Source organism: Pelobates fuscus, chromosome 10, assembly GCF_036172605.1.
Source record: "Pelobates fuscus isolate aPelFus1 chromosome 10, aPelFus1.pri, whole genome shotgun sequence".
NCBI classification, from domain to species: domain Eukaryota; kingdom Metazoa; phylum Chordata; class Amphibia; order Anura; family Pelobatidae; genus Pelobates; species Pelobates fuscus.
In genome coordinates this window covers 148,336,609-148,353,390 of record NC_086326.1, presented here as the reverse complement: position 1 = coordinate 148,353,390, position 16,782 = coordinate 148,336,609, and the positions used below count along the sequence as shown (strand labels likewise).

At 44.4% G+C, this 16,782-nt stretch overlaps 1 protein-coding gene across 1 annotated transcript in view; it reads left to right on the top strand.

Annotated features, from left to right (window-relative positions):
* Positions 1-1,105: 1,105 nt before the first annotated feature.
* Positions 1,106-16,782, top strand: part of LOC134575188 (gastrula zinc finger protein XlCGF53.1-like) — a 211,041-nt gene continuing 195,364 nt past the window's right edge. The window contains exons 1-3 of the mRNA XM_063434428.1: positions 1,106-1,228; positions 6,656-6,844; positions 6,964-7,042. Coding sequence (XP_063290498.1) covers positions 1,145-1,228; positions 6,656-6,844; positions 6,964-7,042 — 352 coding nt within the window. The 5' untranslated portion in view covers positions 1,106-1,144. The remainder of the gene's footprint in view (positions 1,229-6,655; positions 6,845-6,963; positions 7,043-16,782) is intronic.

The following is a 16,782-nucleotide window of genomic DNA, read 5'->3' as shown; positions in this document are numbered from 1 at the left end:
GTCATTATATAATATACACACCCTGTATATAGTCATTATATAATGCACACACCCTGTATATAGTCATTATATAATATACACACCCTGTATATAGTCATTATATAATACACACACCCTGTATATAGTCATTATATAATGTACACCCTGTATATAGTCATTATATAATGCACACCCTGTATATAGTCACTATATAATGCACACCCTGTATATAGTCACTATATAATGCACACCCTGTATATAGTCATTATATTATATACACACCCTGTATATAGTCATTATATAATGCACACACCCTGTATATAGTCATTATATAATGTACACCCTGTATATAGTCATTATATAATGTACACACCCTGTATATAGTCATTATATAATGCACACCCTGTATATAGTCATTATCTAATGCACACCCTGTATATAGTCATTATATAATGTACACACCCTGTATATAGTCATTATATAATATACACACCCTGTATATAGTCATTATATAATATACACACCCTGTATATAGTCATTATATAATGCACACCCTGTATATAGTCATTATATAATGTACACACCCTGTATATAGTCATTATATAATATACACACCCTGTATATAGTCATTATATAATGCACACCCTGTATATAGTCATTATATAATGTACACACTGTATATAGTCATTATATAATGCACACACCCTGTATATAGTCATTATATAATGTACACACCCTGTATATAGTCATTATATAATGCACACACCCTGTAAATAGTATATAGTCATTATATAATGCACACACTTTGTATATGGTCATTGTATAATGTAAGGATGACATCACTCAGGACCCGCTGTCTGTAATATACAGCCCCCCCACCAGGTTAGTGTAAAGTCAGTATACCATGCGTGTGATCTGATTATACAGATTTTTAGGGTATTTATTGTGAGTACAATGTCAGCATGGTAAATATACAGGCTATTAATTTATCAGATACACTACTAGATACAATGAGGATTTAATCTGTGTTCTGTTTTTTTTCTTTATTTTAAGGTGTAAAGTGTACATTGGAATACACTATATATATATATATTTGTAACTAGCACCACTGTATATTCTGTGTCCACAACCCCAGAGTCTGTTCTCAGGCTGCCTGATTGGCTTAATGATGACAAACACAAACAGGAATCAGATGACGGAGAGGTTCCTGGATCTGACCCTGGAGGTCAACTACCTGCTGACTGGAGAGGTGAGGGATTCTGGGAATGTCATTTTTACTTTTATTTTACATATTATACAATGGAACTGTAGTTTACTCTTTGCCCTGAGGTGTCGGTAAGGTGAACCCCTTAGGTCCTTTGTTATTGCCACCATTGGGGACGGAGAGGTCTGTAAGTGATGATTCTGTATCTTCTCGCCACATTGCATTGGAGGAGCCTGGTTGCCCGCCTGTTGCCTTTGGACTATGGCCCCATGTTAAAAAGCGTGATTTTCCCCTGCAAAGACAGTAAAGCCGGGTAATTCGGTGCTTGCCCTGTTTGAGCGGTGATACCCCAGATAGCTATGCCATGGAGCCCATTCATATGATGAAAGACTATTGGAAAGACTTTGGCTCCATGGTAATTGAACTGTATGTGTGTGATCTGAGCGCCATTCAGTAATAATGTGCGCTCAGATCTGAGCTATCTGGGGATATGTTGAATGTACCTATTTTATGCAATGGCTGCACAGTTATATATTTGTATGTATTTTATTGTCTTTTGCTGCCATGTGTTCAATGGAGTTTTGCCTCTGTCCTTGGAGATAATTGGATTACTTCTCAGTTATCTCCTGGATAGCAGACTCTGGAACTGGTTTTGGGCAGAAAAGCCATGCTTCATTTGGTCACAAAGGACTACGATCTATCTTTTGAACCAATTTGTATGATTTTGACGCATGTTTGTATTTGGAGTATGCTGATTCTGAAAATGTAAGTTTTATGTGAATGTGAAGCATACTTTTAAAGTTATGAATAATGTGGAACAACTGTATTTCTCTGCTTGTGATAATTACATTATCCATTGTGTAAGTTAATTGTATCACAGGCAGAAGGGAGGATTTTGTGTGGGAGTGTCTTAGTGTATTGTACGTGTTTATTGGTTGTTTTCCAAAACCTTGTGGGTGGTACTAATGTGTATATAAGAACAATAAACCCACAGCTCTGTCTGTTCCTGCTTGACCCTCAAAACTGAGCCTTGTCTCGTTCTTGGGGGGATTTATTGTATGCTGTTCCAGTTTGACTGCTAGGAGTGTAAACCTATTCGTATGGTTTTTACTATTCGGCTGTTTACAGCATTTGTATGGTTCCGGTTTGCCTGTTTACGGCATTCATATGCTTCTCCGGTTCGGTGGATTGGTGTCTACAGTAGCTGTGTCTCTGGAGGGGAAGATCTACTAAATGGCTGTTAACCCCTTTTATGCCTGGGGGTGCCGTTACACTATTGTCACCAAAACAACTTTAGCTTAATGAAGCAGTTTTGGTGTATTGATCATGCATCTGAAGTTTCACTGCCATTTAGGAGTTAAAGCGGCACTGTCATGCTGAACTTACCTTTCTTTAATCAATTCCTCTTTTCTCCCTCTGTCAGGATCTGTTATTCATTTCTTCCTGTCTCCTCTAGTTTTCTTTAAAACATAAGACAAAGTAGGGACTATTTGTCTTATGGAGGTTTCCTATGCCATGACCATCTCTGACCAGCGGAGGAGCATGTGTGCTTCATTTCCGGTGGTTAGAGAAAATTCCCCACAATTGTTAGCTTTCCTCCCTGTTCCCGTGATGCTTCCTATCACTTAGACAGAACGCCGACAAAACTACCGAATTGCACCCTAACATAATGAGAACAGTTTCTCCATTCTTGTTAGGACGCATTTCGGGACTTTGTTCGTACCGGAATTTCATTCGAATTAATAAAATTCCGATCCCATTCGTGCCGCGGCTGCATCTTGCATCCGCTTAGTAGATACCTCCCTAATTCCCATGGTATCAGTGCTTGTAACAAACGCTTGTATGACAGATTCCCGTTCACCTATCTTCTCCTGAACTGCTAGACCCTGAGTAATTATAGCTCGCAGTTCGGGTGTTTATTTGAACGCTTCATCAGACGAATTACAGCTTCCAAGTATATTCTGCTAGCAAAGTAGACAAGTACCCAAACATCAGTTGAAACTAGATGAAGGGTGTAACAAGAATGTTTTATTCAGGCTAACCGCCTGGCTTTTATGCAGTGAACAATGCACAGGGTTTCAGTTGACATATTCCAGGGGCATTCCCCACTGGACTTGAGAGGGGACAGTGACAAAATACATTCTGTAAGTCTATTGGCTCTCAGGTCCAGGACACTCCTACATACAATAATATAATCTTCCCCTGTACTGGCGAGATAATTGAGTCAAGCAATTTACTAAACTCAAAACATAAATTTTCATAAAACTTAGGGACCCCAAACCGCAGGGGAACCCCTCAAAATACATATCCCCTGATAGACCCAGTCTGGGGGACCAGCATATTCAAAAATCACCCAGATCGGTTCAGGGGTTTAAAAGTTACATGGGGGTCTTCATTTGACCGACCGCACACGATGCTCCTGCCCAGAAGTAGTTCCATGCAATTGGACTGTGCAGTCGGTCAATTTCGACAAGTCCAAAAAATGAAATAATCCACGAACTGTTCCCCTGGCTCATAGGTAGCGTTTGTTCCCCTAGTTCATGGGAAATAATCTACCGAATAGCACTCTCCTGGCTGGTCTGTGAAAGGAAGCAGGCGTTCGTGAAGTTTTGACCAGTGTTCGGGAAGTTGAGTGTCCGATTTTGGTTCCAGATTCTCAACGACCAAGTACCGCTGCCTACTTTTGTGCAAACAAGATGGCCGCCGTTCTCTCTTGCACGTGGCGTTAGACTACACGAACGGCAGCCACACAGAGAGAGCACTAAATTGGCGGTTTGCTTTGAAAATGAGCCAGGGGGTGGTCGGTAGTTTTATCTATCGAACAGAAAATAAAAAAGGAAAGTACTAAAAAAGGAGTAGTTTCTTCACACTGCTTCACAGAGCCGAGAAAAGTTAAAAGGCCTTCATGCAGGGATGTATGATGACTTGGGGCGTACAGCTGCAGTAATCAAAATTAAAATTATATTGTGGCTTGTGATACCCCCATGGAAACTTAAAGACATGGTGCCTCGCCATTTGCAACATCCTAGCGGATTCTTCTGTTATAGGCCGAGAAAACATGCTGCAGTGATCAGTCAGGTAGTGTTCACCAGTAGCAATGTTTGAAGTATTTGGGCATTCTTGGCTTACCCAGCCTTATGAATTTCCTTGTTTGTTTTCATGGTCTGGTTTATTCCTTTCTACTGCTTTGTGTGGTAGCAGATGATAATTTTCTTGCTTGTAGCTGCCCTATTTTACCATGGAGGATTAAGAACTATCTAATATGGAGAATAATTATTGTTCTCCCCTGCCTCTCTGGACTGTAAGTAGATAGAATCTCAGATCAAAGGGGTACAAAAGACATTTGTTCTAAAAGATACAGCTGAGGAAGAACCAGCTTCAAACAAGCATTTTGCAGCCCTGAGTAGGTGGAACCCCACTCTAAATTTACATGAGGCTACTGGAGATTTGAAGGCGCAAGACAGAGAACACATCTGAGAGCACTTCATGGGCTATGGCTGCTAAAGTTGATGCTGCGATTGTCAACCTGCCTAAAAAGTCCACCTTCCTATTGGCCATGACATCTATGTGACGGACTGCCTGCCACCCCGACTGGGTGCCTCAGTTGAATGATGCTCCTAGTGCTTGCCAAGGACCATCAGCACGACACTCAAGGACCATAACCACCGCAAACCCCACGAACCGCCGCAGCTTGGTTTGGGTTTCGCTGTCCTCCACCCACCCTGGACCCAAGACCGGGCTCCAGCTTCCAGTGGGTGAACCTCTCCTTAGTCCAGAGAGTGAAACAGGAACAGCTCTTACAAGAGCTAGTGGTTATACTCTGGGGAGTATAGTGATTATAGCAATCCCCAGAGTGTAGTTCTCCAATCCCCCAAACATGACCCAAGACTTCATGAAGGGTAGAACAGGTCTGTTTAATGTAAGCCAGCACTCACAATTTATACAATTCCTCAGGCCAGAGGCACCCCCCCTAGACCTGATGGGAACACAGGCACACAAGGGACACAAACCAATCAGAACAATACAACAATGTCCGACACTCCCACATACAGCACACAACCCCTCCCCTCTGCCTGTGATACAATTAACTGTATTAAAAAGACAATGGACTAACTCAATTAACTCTAAGCAGAAAAAAAACACACATTTTTACAAACCCCAAAAAGTTCCCCAAAATACAACATATCCCCACAAGTCACATCCCCTGATAGCCCTGATCTGGGTGAACAACATATCCAAGAATCACCCAGATAGGTTCAGGAATTTCCTGGAAGTCTTATTTTTGCCCCACTGTGCACATGGTCCCATGCTCAAAACAGTTCCATACACTCGACGGCAAAACACCACGGGACAATTTAAGATGGCCGCCGCCACCACATATTTGAATCTGTTCCAGTTAAAAGTCCAAGGGGCAGAAACAGTGCCTTTAAAATCCAATATGCCAAAATAGTGTTTTTAAAGGGCAATATATCCCAGGGGCCATAGTCACAGGGCAAGAGGCTGGCAAGCAGGCCTCTCCAAATCCCAGTGACAAAGGTGTTTTCGTCACAATCTATTTACAGAGCTTTGCAGCAATGGTTTGATAACCTCGAAGATCGTATTACCAATGGGATCAAGATAAGAGTAGACAATACCTCTGTAGTTGCTTACCTCAGCCATCAAGGGGGAACAAAGAGCACCAAAAGCAGTTTACTGATGAAAATCTTAAATTATTAAGCATTGCAGTCAATAGTCCAGAGTTTGGGGTTTCCTCAAGTGGATCTCATGGCATCTTTCAAGAACCAGGTGGAAAGGTGCAGGGATTGCAGCAGGTATAGTTTTTCCCTACAAGCACGAGACGAGGCCCTGTGTTGAGGGTAGATAAGGAACTGAAGGTTTAATAGCACGGATTGGGTTTTTATACAGCTTTTCAGGCCAGAGGCACACCCACTGGACCTGATGGAAGACACAAGGGACGTAAACCAATCAAAACAGTAATTAACAGTACGACACTCATACAGCATACAGTAAACAATCCCTCCCCTCTGCCTGTGATATAATAAAGTAGTTCATACAATAACCTAATAATCCACAGGCAGAAAAACACACATTTTCCACAAAGTACAGAAAACACCCCAAAACATATCCCCATAAATATTTCATCCCCTGATCTGGGTGAACAACATATCCAAGAATCACCCAGATCAGAGCAGGGGTTCAGGAAATTCCTGGAAGTTTGCATTTGAGTTCCATGAACTCGACGACAAAACACAGCTGACCTCGTTCGACTAAACAATAAAGGTAAGTTTGATTCAATTTTCTGTTTGACTTGGTTCATGCAAAACTTGACATTGTAACTTTTCTGAGCAAATTGAGAGGATTGTATGAGCAATGGGCAGGGAAATACTGAATGTTAAAAGCAGATAATTCTTACTTGTAGTGTGTCTTTCTCTAACTCCATTGATGTACATTAGACCTCCATTCATTGTGTAGAATTACATTGTTGTGAAGAAGCCTGATGAGTCCACACTACAGTGCAACAGCCCCTGTGTGTTGGATGGATCGAACAGGACCCAGAGCCCCATCACGGTGCCTCCACACCACTCACTATTATATGAGAGAAACAATGACCAGAACATCCTGGAACTGACCAATCAGATCATCCACCTGCTGACTGGAGAGGTGAGGCTGCTGGGAATGGGACATCATAGAGTAAAACCAAGGGATGTGTCTGGATGGTGACTGTATCATTGCGTGTGCCAGGTTCCTGTTAGGTGTGAGGATGTTTATTTTCCTTGTAGGTATGGAAGTATTTAGAAGGACACAAGGAACCTTACAATGACTTAATGATGGACACTCACCAGCCTCTCAGCTCACTGGGTAAGAAGAAGCACTTTGTATATACACATCTTGTGTTATAACTATATATGTAATTGAATCCCTAGCTTCAAATGTCCAGTATGAGGTCAGTATTGTAATCAAACCACAGTATAGTGTGAGATCAGTGTACAGTGCCAGTTTGTTGTATTACTGATTTTAAATCAGAGCCTGATTGCATGTATGTGACGTTGCTTCCGTACCTCCACCAGGTTAGTTTCCTAGCTAGAGAATGTCCAGAATGTTCAAGTTTTTAATATATTTATATATATATTCACATCTTGTGTTATAACTATATATGTATTTGAATCCCTAGCTGCAAAAGTGCAGTGTGAGGTCAGTATAGGAATCAAAAATCGGCAAACTGAGATTAAAAAACTGTACCAATGTATTGTATTTTTTTAGTAAATGATCATAAAGAGAGGTAAAGTGATACATGTAGTTATACAGCCTGACTGATATGACTGAGGACGTATTAACATACAAATAAAATAACTGTGAGGGTATCTCAGCTAGGCCCAAAATGTAGTGGGCCTAAAATCTCCACATGGCATATACAAGAACATGCATTCGTTAGTTAGTTACACGTAGCTAAGATACTGTCATCAATGTACTGAGCATATGCTGGATTTGAAAAACCACATTCCATTCTTCTCCTAGTCCTATATTGCCTGTCCATATAAGGTAATCCTGTGTATCCTGTTTGCTGGTTGGTGTAAGGGTACAATTGGGGGATGTATAATCTATATAATGCCTGTACTCCATGTGCTCAGGGGTCGGACATTGTGGACATGAATTCAGCTGAGACCTGGTGAAAATAAAGATCTTTGCTTCCTGAATTGACCTGCGTCTGGACTCTCTCTGTGCATGGCTTTTTCAGTTTTCCCCGATAACATAACCTTCTATGTTTAGGAAAGAAGGGTAGAATCTTTGGAGCAATTAATATTTGCCTTTCCAAAGACAAAAGGGCAGGGATAGAGCAACTGAAACCAATAGGCTGCAATCACAGAGCCTTTGCAGAATATACAGTGGCTAAAAAATGGAACACAGAATGAAAGCTTGTATAGTGTAGTATTAAAGGAAGGGGGTGTCATCACCTTGGCTGTGGGTTTGAAGATGATTATTACTTAAATTTTCGTTCAGCCCTCTCCGATCTGGTCCCCACAATGCTGCGTTGTCTCTTTGGCGGAGATCATCAGTATCGATTTTAATACAAGGTTTCCCCATAGGATAGCAATAGGAAAGTAGTGGGCATGGATGGCAAAACGCACCGCCAATCAAATGCCGCTCTAGGAGCAGCATTTACATACATGGGCTGAAAAGAGACCTGTGTCCATCAAGTTCAGCCTTCCTCACATAGGTTTTTTGCTGTTGATCCAAAAGAAGGCAAAAAAAAAACAGTTTGAAGCGCTTCCAATTTTGCAGCAAACTGGGAAAAGATTCTCTCTTGACCCCAAAATGGCAGTCAGATTGCTTCTTGGATCAAGAAGCTATTGCCCTACATTGAAAAATTATATCCTTGGATATTCTGTTTTTGCAAGTATACATCTAGTTGCTGTTTAAACAGACTCTGATAAAACCACTTCTTCAGGCAGAGAATTCCACATCCTTATTGTTATTGCTGTATAAAAATCTTTCCTTTGCCTTAGACTAAATCTTCTTTCTTCCAGTCTAAAGGCATGGCCTCGTGTCCTATGTAAAGTCCGGCTTTTGAATAGATTTCCACAAAATGGTTTGTGTAATGTCATCATATCCCCTCTTAAGGTGACGCTTTTCTAAACTAAAAGAGGTTTACATTTGTTAACCTTTCTTCATAGCTAATTTTGTAGCCCGCCTCTGCCCTCTTTCTAGTGCCATAATATCCTTCTTTAGAACCGATGGCCAAAATGGCACAGCATATTATATTTGATGTGGTCTTACCAGTGATTTATAAAGAGGCAACATAATATTCTCATCCTGAATGCCCTTTTTTATGCATGACAATACCTTACTGGCCTTAGCATTGCTGATTGACATTGACATAGTTTGTTGTCTATAACAATTCCCAAGTCCTTCTCGTGTGCAGTTATCCTTAATTCGCTTCCATTAAGGGTATAAGTTGCTCATGCATTCTTTACGCCAAAGTGCATCACTTTGCATTTTTCTACATTAAATTTCATCTGACATTTAGGTGCCCAGCCCCCCAGTCTATCTAAATCCCTCTGCAGCAAAGTAATATCTTGCTCACATTGTATTACTTTACAGAGTTTTTTTGTCATCTGCAAACACTGAAGCATGGCTTTCAATGCTTTTTTCAAGATCAGTTATAAACATGTTAAATAGGAGTCCTAGAAGAGAACCCGGAGGGACACCACTTGCCACCTCTGTCCAACTTGATCTGTAACTGTAACTGAGACTGACTCGGTTATAGCAGAGAAAGTACTTAAGTGGCTATAGTGTTCCTTTTAAGTGGCTATCTTCTTGACAGCCACTAGGGGTGTGTGACCACTGCAGTGTAATATAGCGGAGCTTGGTACTAAGCCTGAATTACCAGCACTCCTCTCCCTCCTTTTCCAAACAGAATACCTAGTCAAGACACGTTGAAGGGGGAAATAAGTAAAAGTTTTATTATGAGTATATTCAAACTCACACATGTTTATACAGAGAAGAAATGTGTATCCACCTTCCAGGGCTAGCCACTAAACAAAAAACATTCCCCTCCCTATAGCACTCTGTCTGAGCTGATCAGAGTCAAGCCCCTTGTCAGTCTGCACAATGCAAGAGATGGAGACTCCAAACTTTCCAAAACATGTAGCCCCACAACCAAGGTGTCACTGGACAGTTCGCCACGCTCGCCATCTTCTGTTCAAAAAGCACCCTGATAGCATGTGCTATGTTTGATTGCCACCCAACTGAAGTTTTGCCTGGACTACTAGTCCGATTCCCTGATTTCAAACTCTCTCCGGTCCTTTAGATGCCTTACAAATAGTGCTGATTGTGGCGAAACCGACCTCGCCACATGTCCTTGGAGGGGGCTGATTGCCCGCCTCTTGCCTTTGGACTATGGACCAGACTTTATGGGAATGTGATACCCCCCAGATAGCTATGCCATGGAGCCTATTCATATAATGAAAGACTATGGGAAAGACTTTGGCTCCATGGCAATTAAACTGTATTTGTGTGGTCTGCGTGCCATTCACCTAATAATGTGCACGCAGACCTGAGCTATCTGGGGATATGTTAAATGTCTGTGTTTAATGTATAAAATGTGACTTTATGTATTTTAAAGAGTTTTATGTTGTTTTGCAACCATGTGGTTAATGGAGTCTGCCTCTAGTCCTGGATAATTAGATTTCTTCTCCAATTATCTCCAGGGCAGAAGGGAGGAAGCCAGGATGCATTGTGGGGATGTTTTACTTTTACTGTTTGAGCCAGGGGGAATAAAAGATAGTTTTACTAACTGTTGAACCCCTGGTCTGATTCATGCCATTTTTTAATATGTTGTTCCCCTGAATGGATTGATTGTGGATATGTATTTTTATGTGAATGTGATGTATGGTTTTAAAGTTATGAAAGTTGTGTAAAAGTATATTTTACACTGTATGCATAATGGGATTATGTGTCACACTAAGGGGAGGGGATGTGTGGGAGGTAACATCTATGTCATTGGTTCTTTTATGCCTCCCCCTGGGTGTGGCCTGTATGTGTGAGTTGGAAATAAAAGCCAGGCTGGATGAGCCAGTCCAGAGTTCCTGTTTTACCCTCAAAGTGAAGTGTCGTCTCATTATTGGGGGGAGGATTCGTGGTATGCTGTTCCAGTTTGACTGCTAGGAGTGTAAACCTATCGTATGGTTTTTCCTATTCGGCTGTATACAGCATTCATATGCTAGAGAGGATTCCTATGCTGCATCGGTTCGGTGATTGTGGTGTCTGCCAGAGTGCTTGGAGTCCTCAGGAAGCACTAGGAGCATCCATTAACGGAGGTACCAAGTCGGGGTGCCAGGCGATCCGTTACACTGATCCTTTTCAATATCACGCTAGAATATAGAATTCAAGAGGCTCATTCTGATCTTCATCTTGTATAAGTCCTTTCACATCACACTACTCTTACATTGCCAGTCCGCAATAAGCCTCTTCCTGGCATTATGTGGCTGCATGTCACATCATGACACCGCAGAGTTCTGACGCCTCTTTAAAACAGCACCATGGTACAACTTTGAGAGCCATACAGGCAACTGACCGTTCAGTGAGAAATGTAAATGGTATACCGAAAAAAAACCCAAAGCTTGACAGTTTATGCATATACCTTCACAAAGTGCATATCCCTGCAATACAATCACTGGTCTGCAGTAAACATAAAAACACAATATCTAATCAAGGATAAAACCTTTTTGAATCTAGGAAAATGTGACCAGACCAATCTCGCCACTGTGCATTGGAGGAGCCTGGTTGCCCGCCTGCTGCCTTTAGACTATGGCCCCATGTTTAAACGATTGATTTTCCCCTGCAAAGACACGAAAGCCGGGTCATTCGGTGCTTGCCCTGTTTGAGCGGTGATACCCCAGCTAGCTATACCATGGAGCCCATTCGTATAATGAAAGACTATGGGAAAGACTTTGGCTCCATGGCAATTGAACTGTATGTGTGTGATCTGACCGCCATTCAGTAATAATGTGCGCTCAGATCTGAGCTATCTGGGGATATGTTGAATGTACCTGTTTATGCAATGGCTGCACAGTTATATATTTTAATGTATTTTATTGTCTTTTGCTGCTATGTGTTCAATGGAGTTTTGCCTCTGTCCTTGGAGATTATTGGATTACTTCTCAGTTATCTCCAGGATAGAAGACTCTGTGGAACTGGTTTTGGGCAGAAAAGCCATGCTTCATTTGGTCACAAAGGACTACGATCTATCTTTTGAACCACTGGACCAATTTGTATGATTTTGACGTATGTTTGTATTTGGAGTATGCGGATTCTGAAAATGTAAGTGAATGTTGTAACGGACCGTTTCACTTACAAGAGGATAAAACCCAGTTTAGGCGATAATCCCCTTTCCAGATGCACAGGCAGCTACTGCAAACACCATTCTCCCGACTGGAACCACACGAACACTGGAACAGCTGAACAAGAAAAGCAGACCTCGGCTTACACTCTTGGCAGTCAGCATACAATCCCATTCCCCCAAAGACCGAGACGACACATCGCTTTGAGGGTTAAGCAAGAACTCTGGACTGGGACACCCAGTCTGGCTTTTATTACACACAAGTACATACAGGACACTCCCAGGGGGAGGATGAAATTAACCAATCACATGGATGTACCTCCCACACATTTCCTCCCCTTAGATTAGCACTTAACATAATTATACCGTACACCCTTTTCCCCAATTCCTGGATGTACCCCAAAAACAGGGGGTACACCTTTAAATCCAGCATCGCTGGATAGCCCTCATTCAGGGGGGAAACATATCCAAAATTCAAGTCATTCGGATGAACAGTTCGGCAGATATGGGTTTCCAAAGATTTGACCGACCGCATGGGTAAAGTATCCGAAAACAGTTCCATGCATTTTGGCCCTGCGGTCGGTCACAAACAAGGGAATGAAAACAGACGAATTGCCTGTGTTATAGAGCCTGGAGAGGGTTTGAATGAATTCCCTTGTTTGTGGGGTTCTTTCTACCGAACGGCGGGTCATTCGGTAGTTTATATACGAATTCCTGGAAGTATGGAGGTCTCAGCGGTGTTTGCCTAGTCAAGTGTCCGATTTTAGTTCCAGACACTCGACGGCAAAACACCGCTGTTCGGTAGTTTAAGATGGCCGCCGCCACGTGTTTGTTTCCCGAATGGCGGCCACCCAGAGGACAAAGAATACATTACACTGATTGCCAATTACCCGTTTGCAACATTGTTGCAAACGGTAATTGGAGGCACACTTAGTCCTGGGTGGTCTGGTTGTTCGGTAGTTTCCCTCAATATAATGAATGGAGTGATTCTACCGAACAATCAGATGAATGCTGCATACATATCACCCAGGTTAAACTTAACACATGAATACATATACAATATTACAGGCAGCACACTAGAACATGCTTCACAGTCTTAAAGGGACAGTAGTCCCAAAAGTCCCAATGTGTCCATAGATGCTGTTAAAAGGGCCAGTAGCAGCAATATACAGTACAATATGCCCAAATATAAATCTTTAACTGTACCAATTTTCCAGGGGCCATAGTCAGCAGGTAGGAGGCTAGCAGCCAGGCCTCTCCAGTTCACAGTGGGGAAGCTGGTTTCGCCACATTTCTCCCCTTTGCCAATTAGACTAACAGGGTACCTGACTTTCTGCCGGTCAGTGCCCTGGTTAGTCCAGCAACCCACCCACGAAACAGAAATAACAGAGCAGCCCACCCACACTAACCGGTTACTACATCTGGGTGAGGAAGAATTTTGTCCTGGTTCTGGTGTCTCACCACTGCTGTGTGGGAGACCGGTAGGCTGCCTTGGTGGGTTGCTGAGGGGGCAGAGACCAGCGGTACTCTGTCCTGTTGCCAGCACTACCACGGGAGTAGTCTGGTGAGCGCCGGGTTGCTGGAGACTGACTGTCTCCCCTTTAGGTGCACATCTCGGCTGTCGGAGGGAGAGACCGACTGTCTCCCCTTTGGATACATCACTCTGAGGCTGTGGAACAGGACCGACCGTCCCTACTCCTTGTGCTGTAAGTGCAGAGACTACGGTCCCATCTGCACAGGTGTGGGGCTTAACATCTCCCCTGGGTGGGTTGGGCTGCCGTGGGAGAGAGGGTACTACAAGCTCCTCTCTCTGGACGGTGAACTGCTGCTGGGGAGAGGGGTTAGCAGGCTCCTCTCCCTGCCACTCTCTCTGCTGGGGAAAAGGGAGACCAGCTGTTTCCCCTTTCATTCCCTTGTCCTGCGGTTGGGGTGCGAGACTGACTGTCTCTGCTCCCTGCAGGACACACTGCCGCTGGGGAGGAAGGACGGCACCTTCAGCTCCCTGGGGTACACACTGCCGCTGGGGAGGGAGGACGCTGCTCTCCTCTCCCTTTACTTCACACTGCCTTCCTGGCACATCACTTTGCTGCTGGGGGGCAGGAACAACAACCTCTGCCCCCTGTAACTCAGCCTGCCGCTGGGGAGGATGGACGACACCATCAGCTCCCGGAGACACACACTGCCGCTGGGGAGGGAGGACGCTGCTCTCCTCTCCCTTCACTTCACACTGCCTTCCTGGCACATCACTTTGCTGCTGGGGGGCAGGAACAACAACCTCTGCCCCCTGTAACTCAGCCTGCCGCTGGGGAGGATGGACGACACCATCAGCTCCCGGAGACACACACTGCCGCTGGGGAGGGAGGACGCTGCTCTCCTCTCCCTTTACTTCACACTGCCTTCCTGGCATATCACTTTTCTGCTGGGGGGCAGGAACAACAACCTCTGCCCCCTGTAACACAGCCTGCCGCTGGGGAGGAAGGACTGCACCTTCGGCTCCCTGGGTTACACACTTCCGCTGGGGATCTGGGCCGACTGCCCAGCATCCCTGTAGGGCTGGTAGAGAGACCTCGGTCCCATCTCCACCTGCCTGTTGTGGTTCCTCACAGGACCAATCTATGAGGACCCCTACTTCGGGTTCTTCCAGCCGCCTCAGGGGGGGGCGGCTAACCTCCTCGGATGCAGCCTCTACTCTGCTGCTGTACCACTCTTCCTGCTCATCATACTCTTCGTCCATCTTTGAGTTTTGCTCAGCCATGACCTGGTTCCAGATCCCCTGGAATGTGTCCATGGATATATAACCCCCATACTGGGCCACTTGCTGCCTCACCTTGGCCATAAAATCATCTTCAGCGTCAGAGCCTTCCATACTTGTCTGCTCCAAGTCGCTGGATACCTCTGCTGCCAGGGGCGCTGCACGAGTGCTAACGTTGCCCTCAATTTGTAACTCGAAGGAATTGGTGTTCTGTAGCTGTCCTTCTGGCTGTGGGAACAATCCCGCAGCTTGTTGGTTCCTCTGCGTCGTTCGCAGCATGAGGTACGCCTGTACATCGTTGTAGACCCGGTCTGCCATCCGCTCCGCTCGGGCTGGTGAGAATAGAGCCATCCTGGTCCTATATTCCCTGGCAAACTCGGATTCCTCCTCCTCCCTCGGAGGTGCTGCAGCAGCTGCGACTCTGTCTCCTTCCATTTTCCTGATTTCCTTTGTAGATAGGGTCGCTGTACGGATACTAGCGTTGCCCTCAATTTGTAATCCAGAAATGGTGTTGTCTGTAGCTGTCCCTCTGGTTGTAGGAACGATCCCGCCGCTTGCCACCAATTGTAACGGACCGTTTCACTTACAAGAGGATAAAACCCAGTTTAGGCGATAATCCCCTTTCCAGATGCACAGGCAGCTACTGCAAACACCATTCTCCCGACTGGAACCACACGAACACTGGAACAGCTGAACAAGAAAAGCAGACCTCGGCTTACACTCTTGGCAGTCAGCATACAATCCCATTCCCCCAAAGACCGAGACGACACATCGCTTTGAGGGTTAAGCAAGAACTCTGGACTGGGACACCCAGTCTGGCTTTTATTACACACAAGTACATACAGGACACTCCCAGGGGGAGGATGAAATTAACCAATCACATGGATGTACCTCCCACACATTTCCTCCCCTTAGATTAGCACTTAACATAATTATACCGTACACCCTTTTCCCCAATTCCTGGATGTACCCCAAAAACAGGGGGTACACCTTTAAATCCAGCATCGCTGGATAGCCCTCATTCAGGGGGGAAACATCCAAAATTCAAGTCATTCGGATGAACAGTTCGGCAGATATGGGTTTCCAAAGATTTGACCGACCGCATGGGTAAAGTATCCGAAAACAGTTCCATGCATTTTGGCCCTGCGGTCGGTCACAAACAAGGGAATGAAAACAGACGAATTGCCTGTGTTATAGAGCCTGGAGAGGGTTTGAATGAATTCCCTTGTTTGTGGGGTTCTTTCTACCGAACGGCGGGTCATTCGGTAGTTTATATACGAATTCCTGGAAGTATGGAGGTCTCAGCGGTGTTTGCCTAGTCAAGTGTCCGATTTTAGTTCCAGACACTCGACGGCAAAACACCGCTGTTCGGTAGTTTAAGATGGCCGCCGCCACGTGTTTGTTTCCCGAATGGCAGCCACCCAGAGGACAAAGAATACATTACACTGATTGCCAATTACCCGTTTGCAACATTGTTGCAAACGGTAATTGGAGGCACACTTAGTCCTGGGTGGTCTGGTTGTTCGGTAGTTTCCCTCAATATAATGAATGGAGTGATTCTACCGAACAATCAGATGAATGCTGCATACATATCACCCAGGTTAAACTTAAAGGGACACTATAGTCACCTGAACAACTTCAGCTTAATGAGGTTGTTTAGGTGAGTGCTACAGCTACCCGGAGCCTTTTTCTTGTAAGCACTGTATTTTCTGAGAAAATGCAGTGTTTACATTAGAAGCTTGGAACACCTCTTGTTGCAGTCAATCAGACGGCCACCAGAGGGACTTCCGAGTTCAGAGGCCCTAAAAAGGCCTCTTGTCCGATGCATTCTGGGTGAATGCATCAGACGGGCTATCAGCACACAAAGCACTGTGAACGCGCTTTGTGTGCTGACAGCCTGTCAGCACTGCTGTGGGCGTGGCTTCAGCTGACAGCTGAAGCCCGAACCCACAGGGATGCTGTCCGGCCACAATAGTGGTTGAAGGGGGGGGGGGGGACCTACTCTCC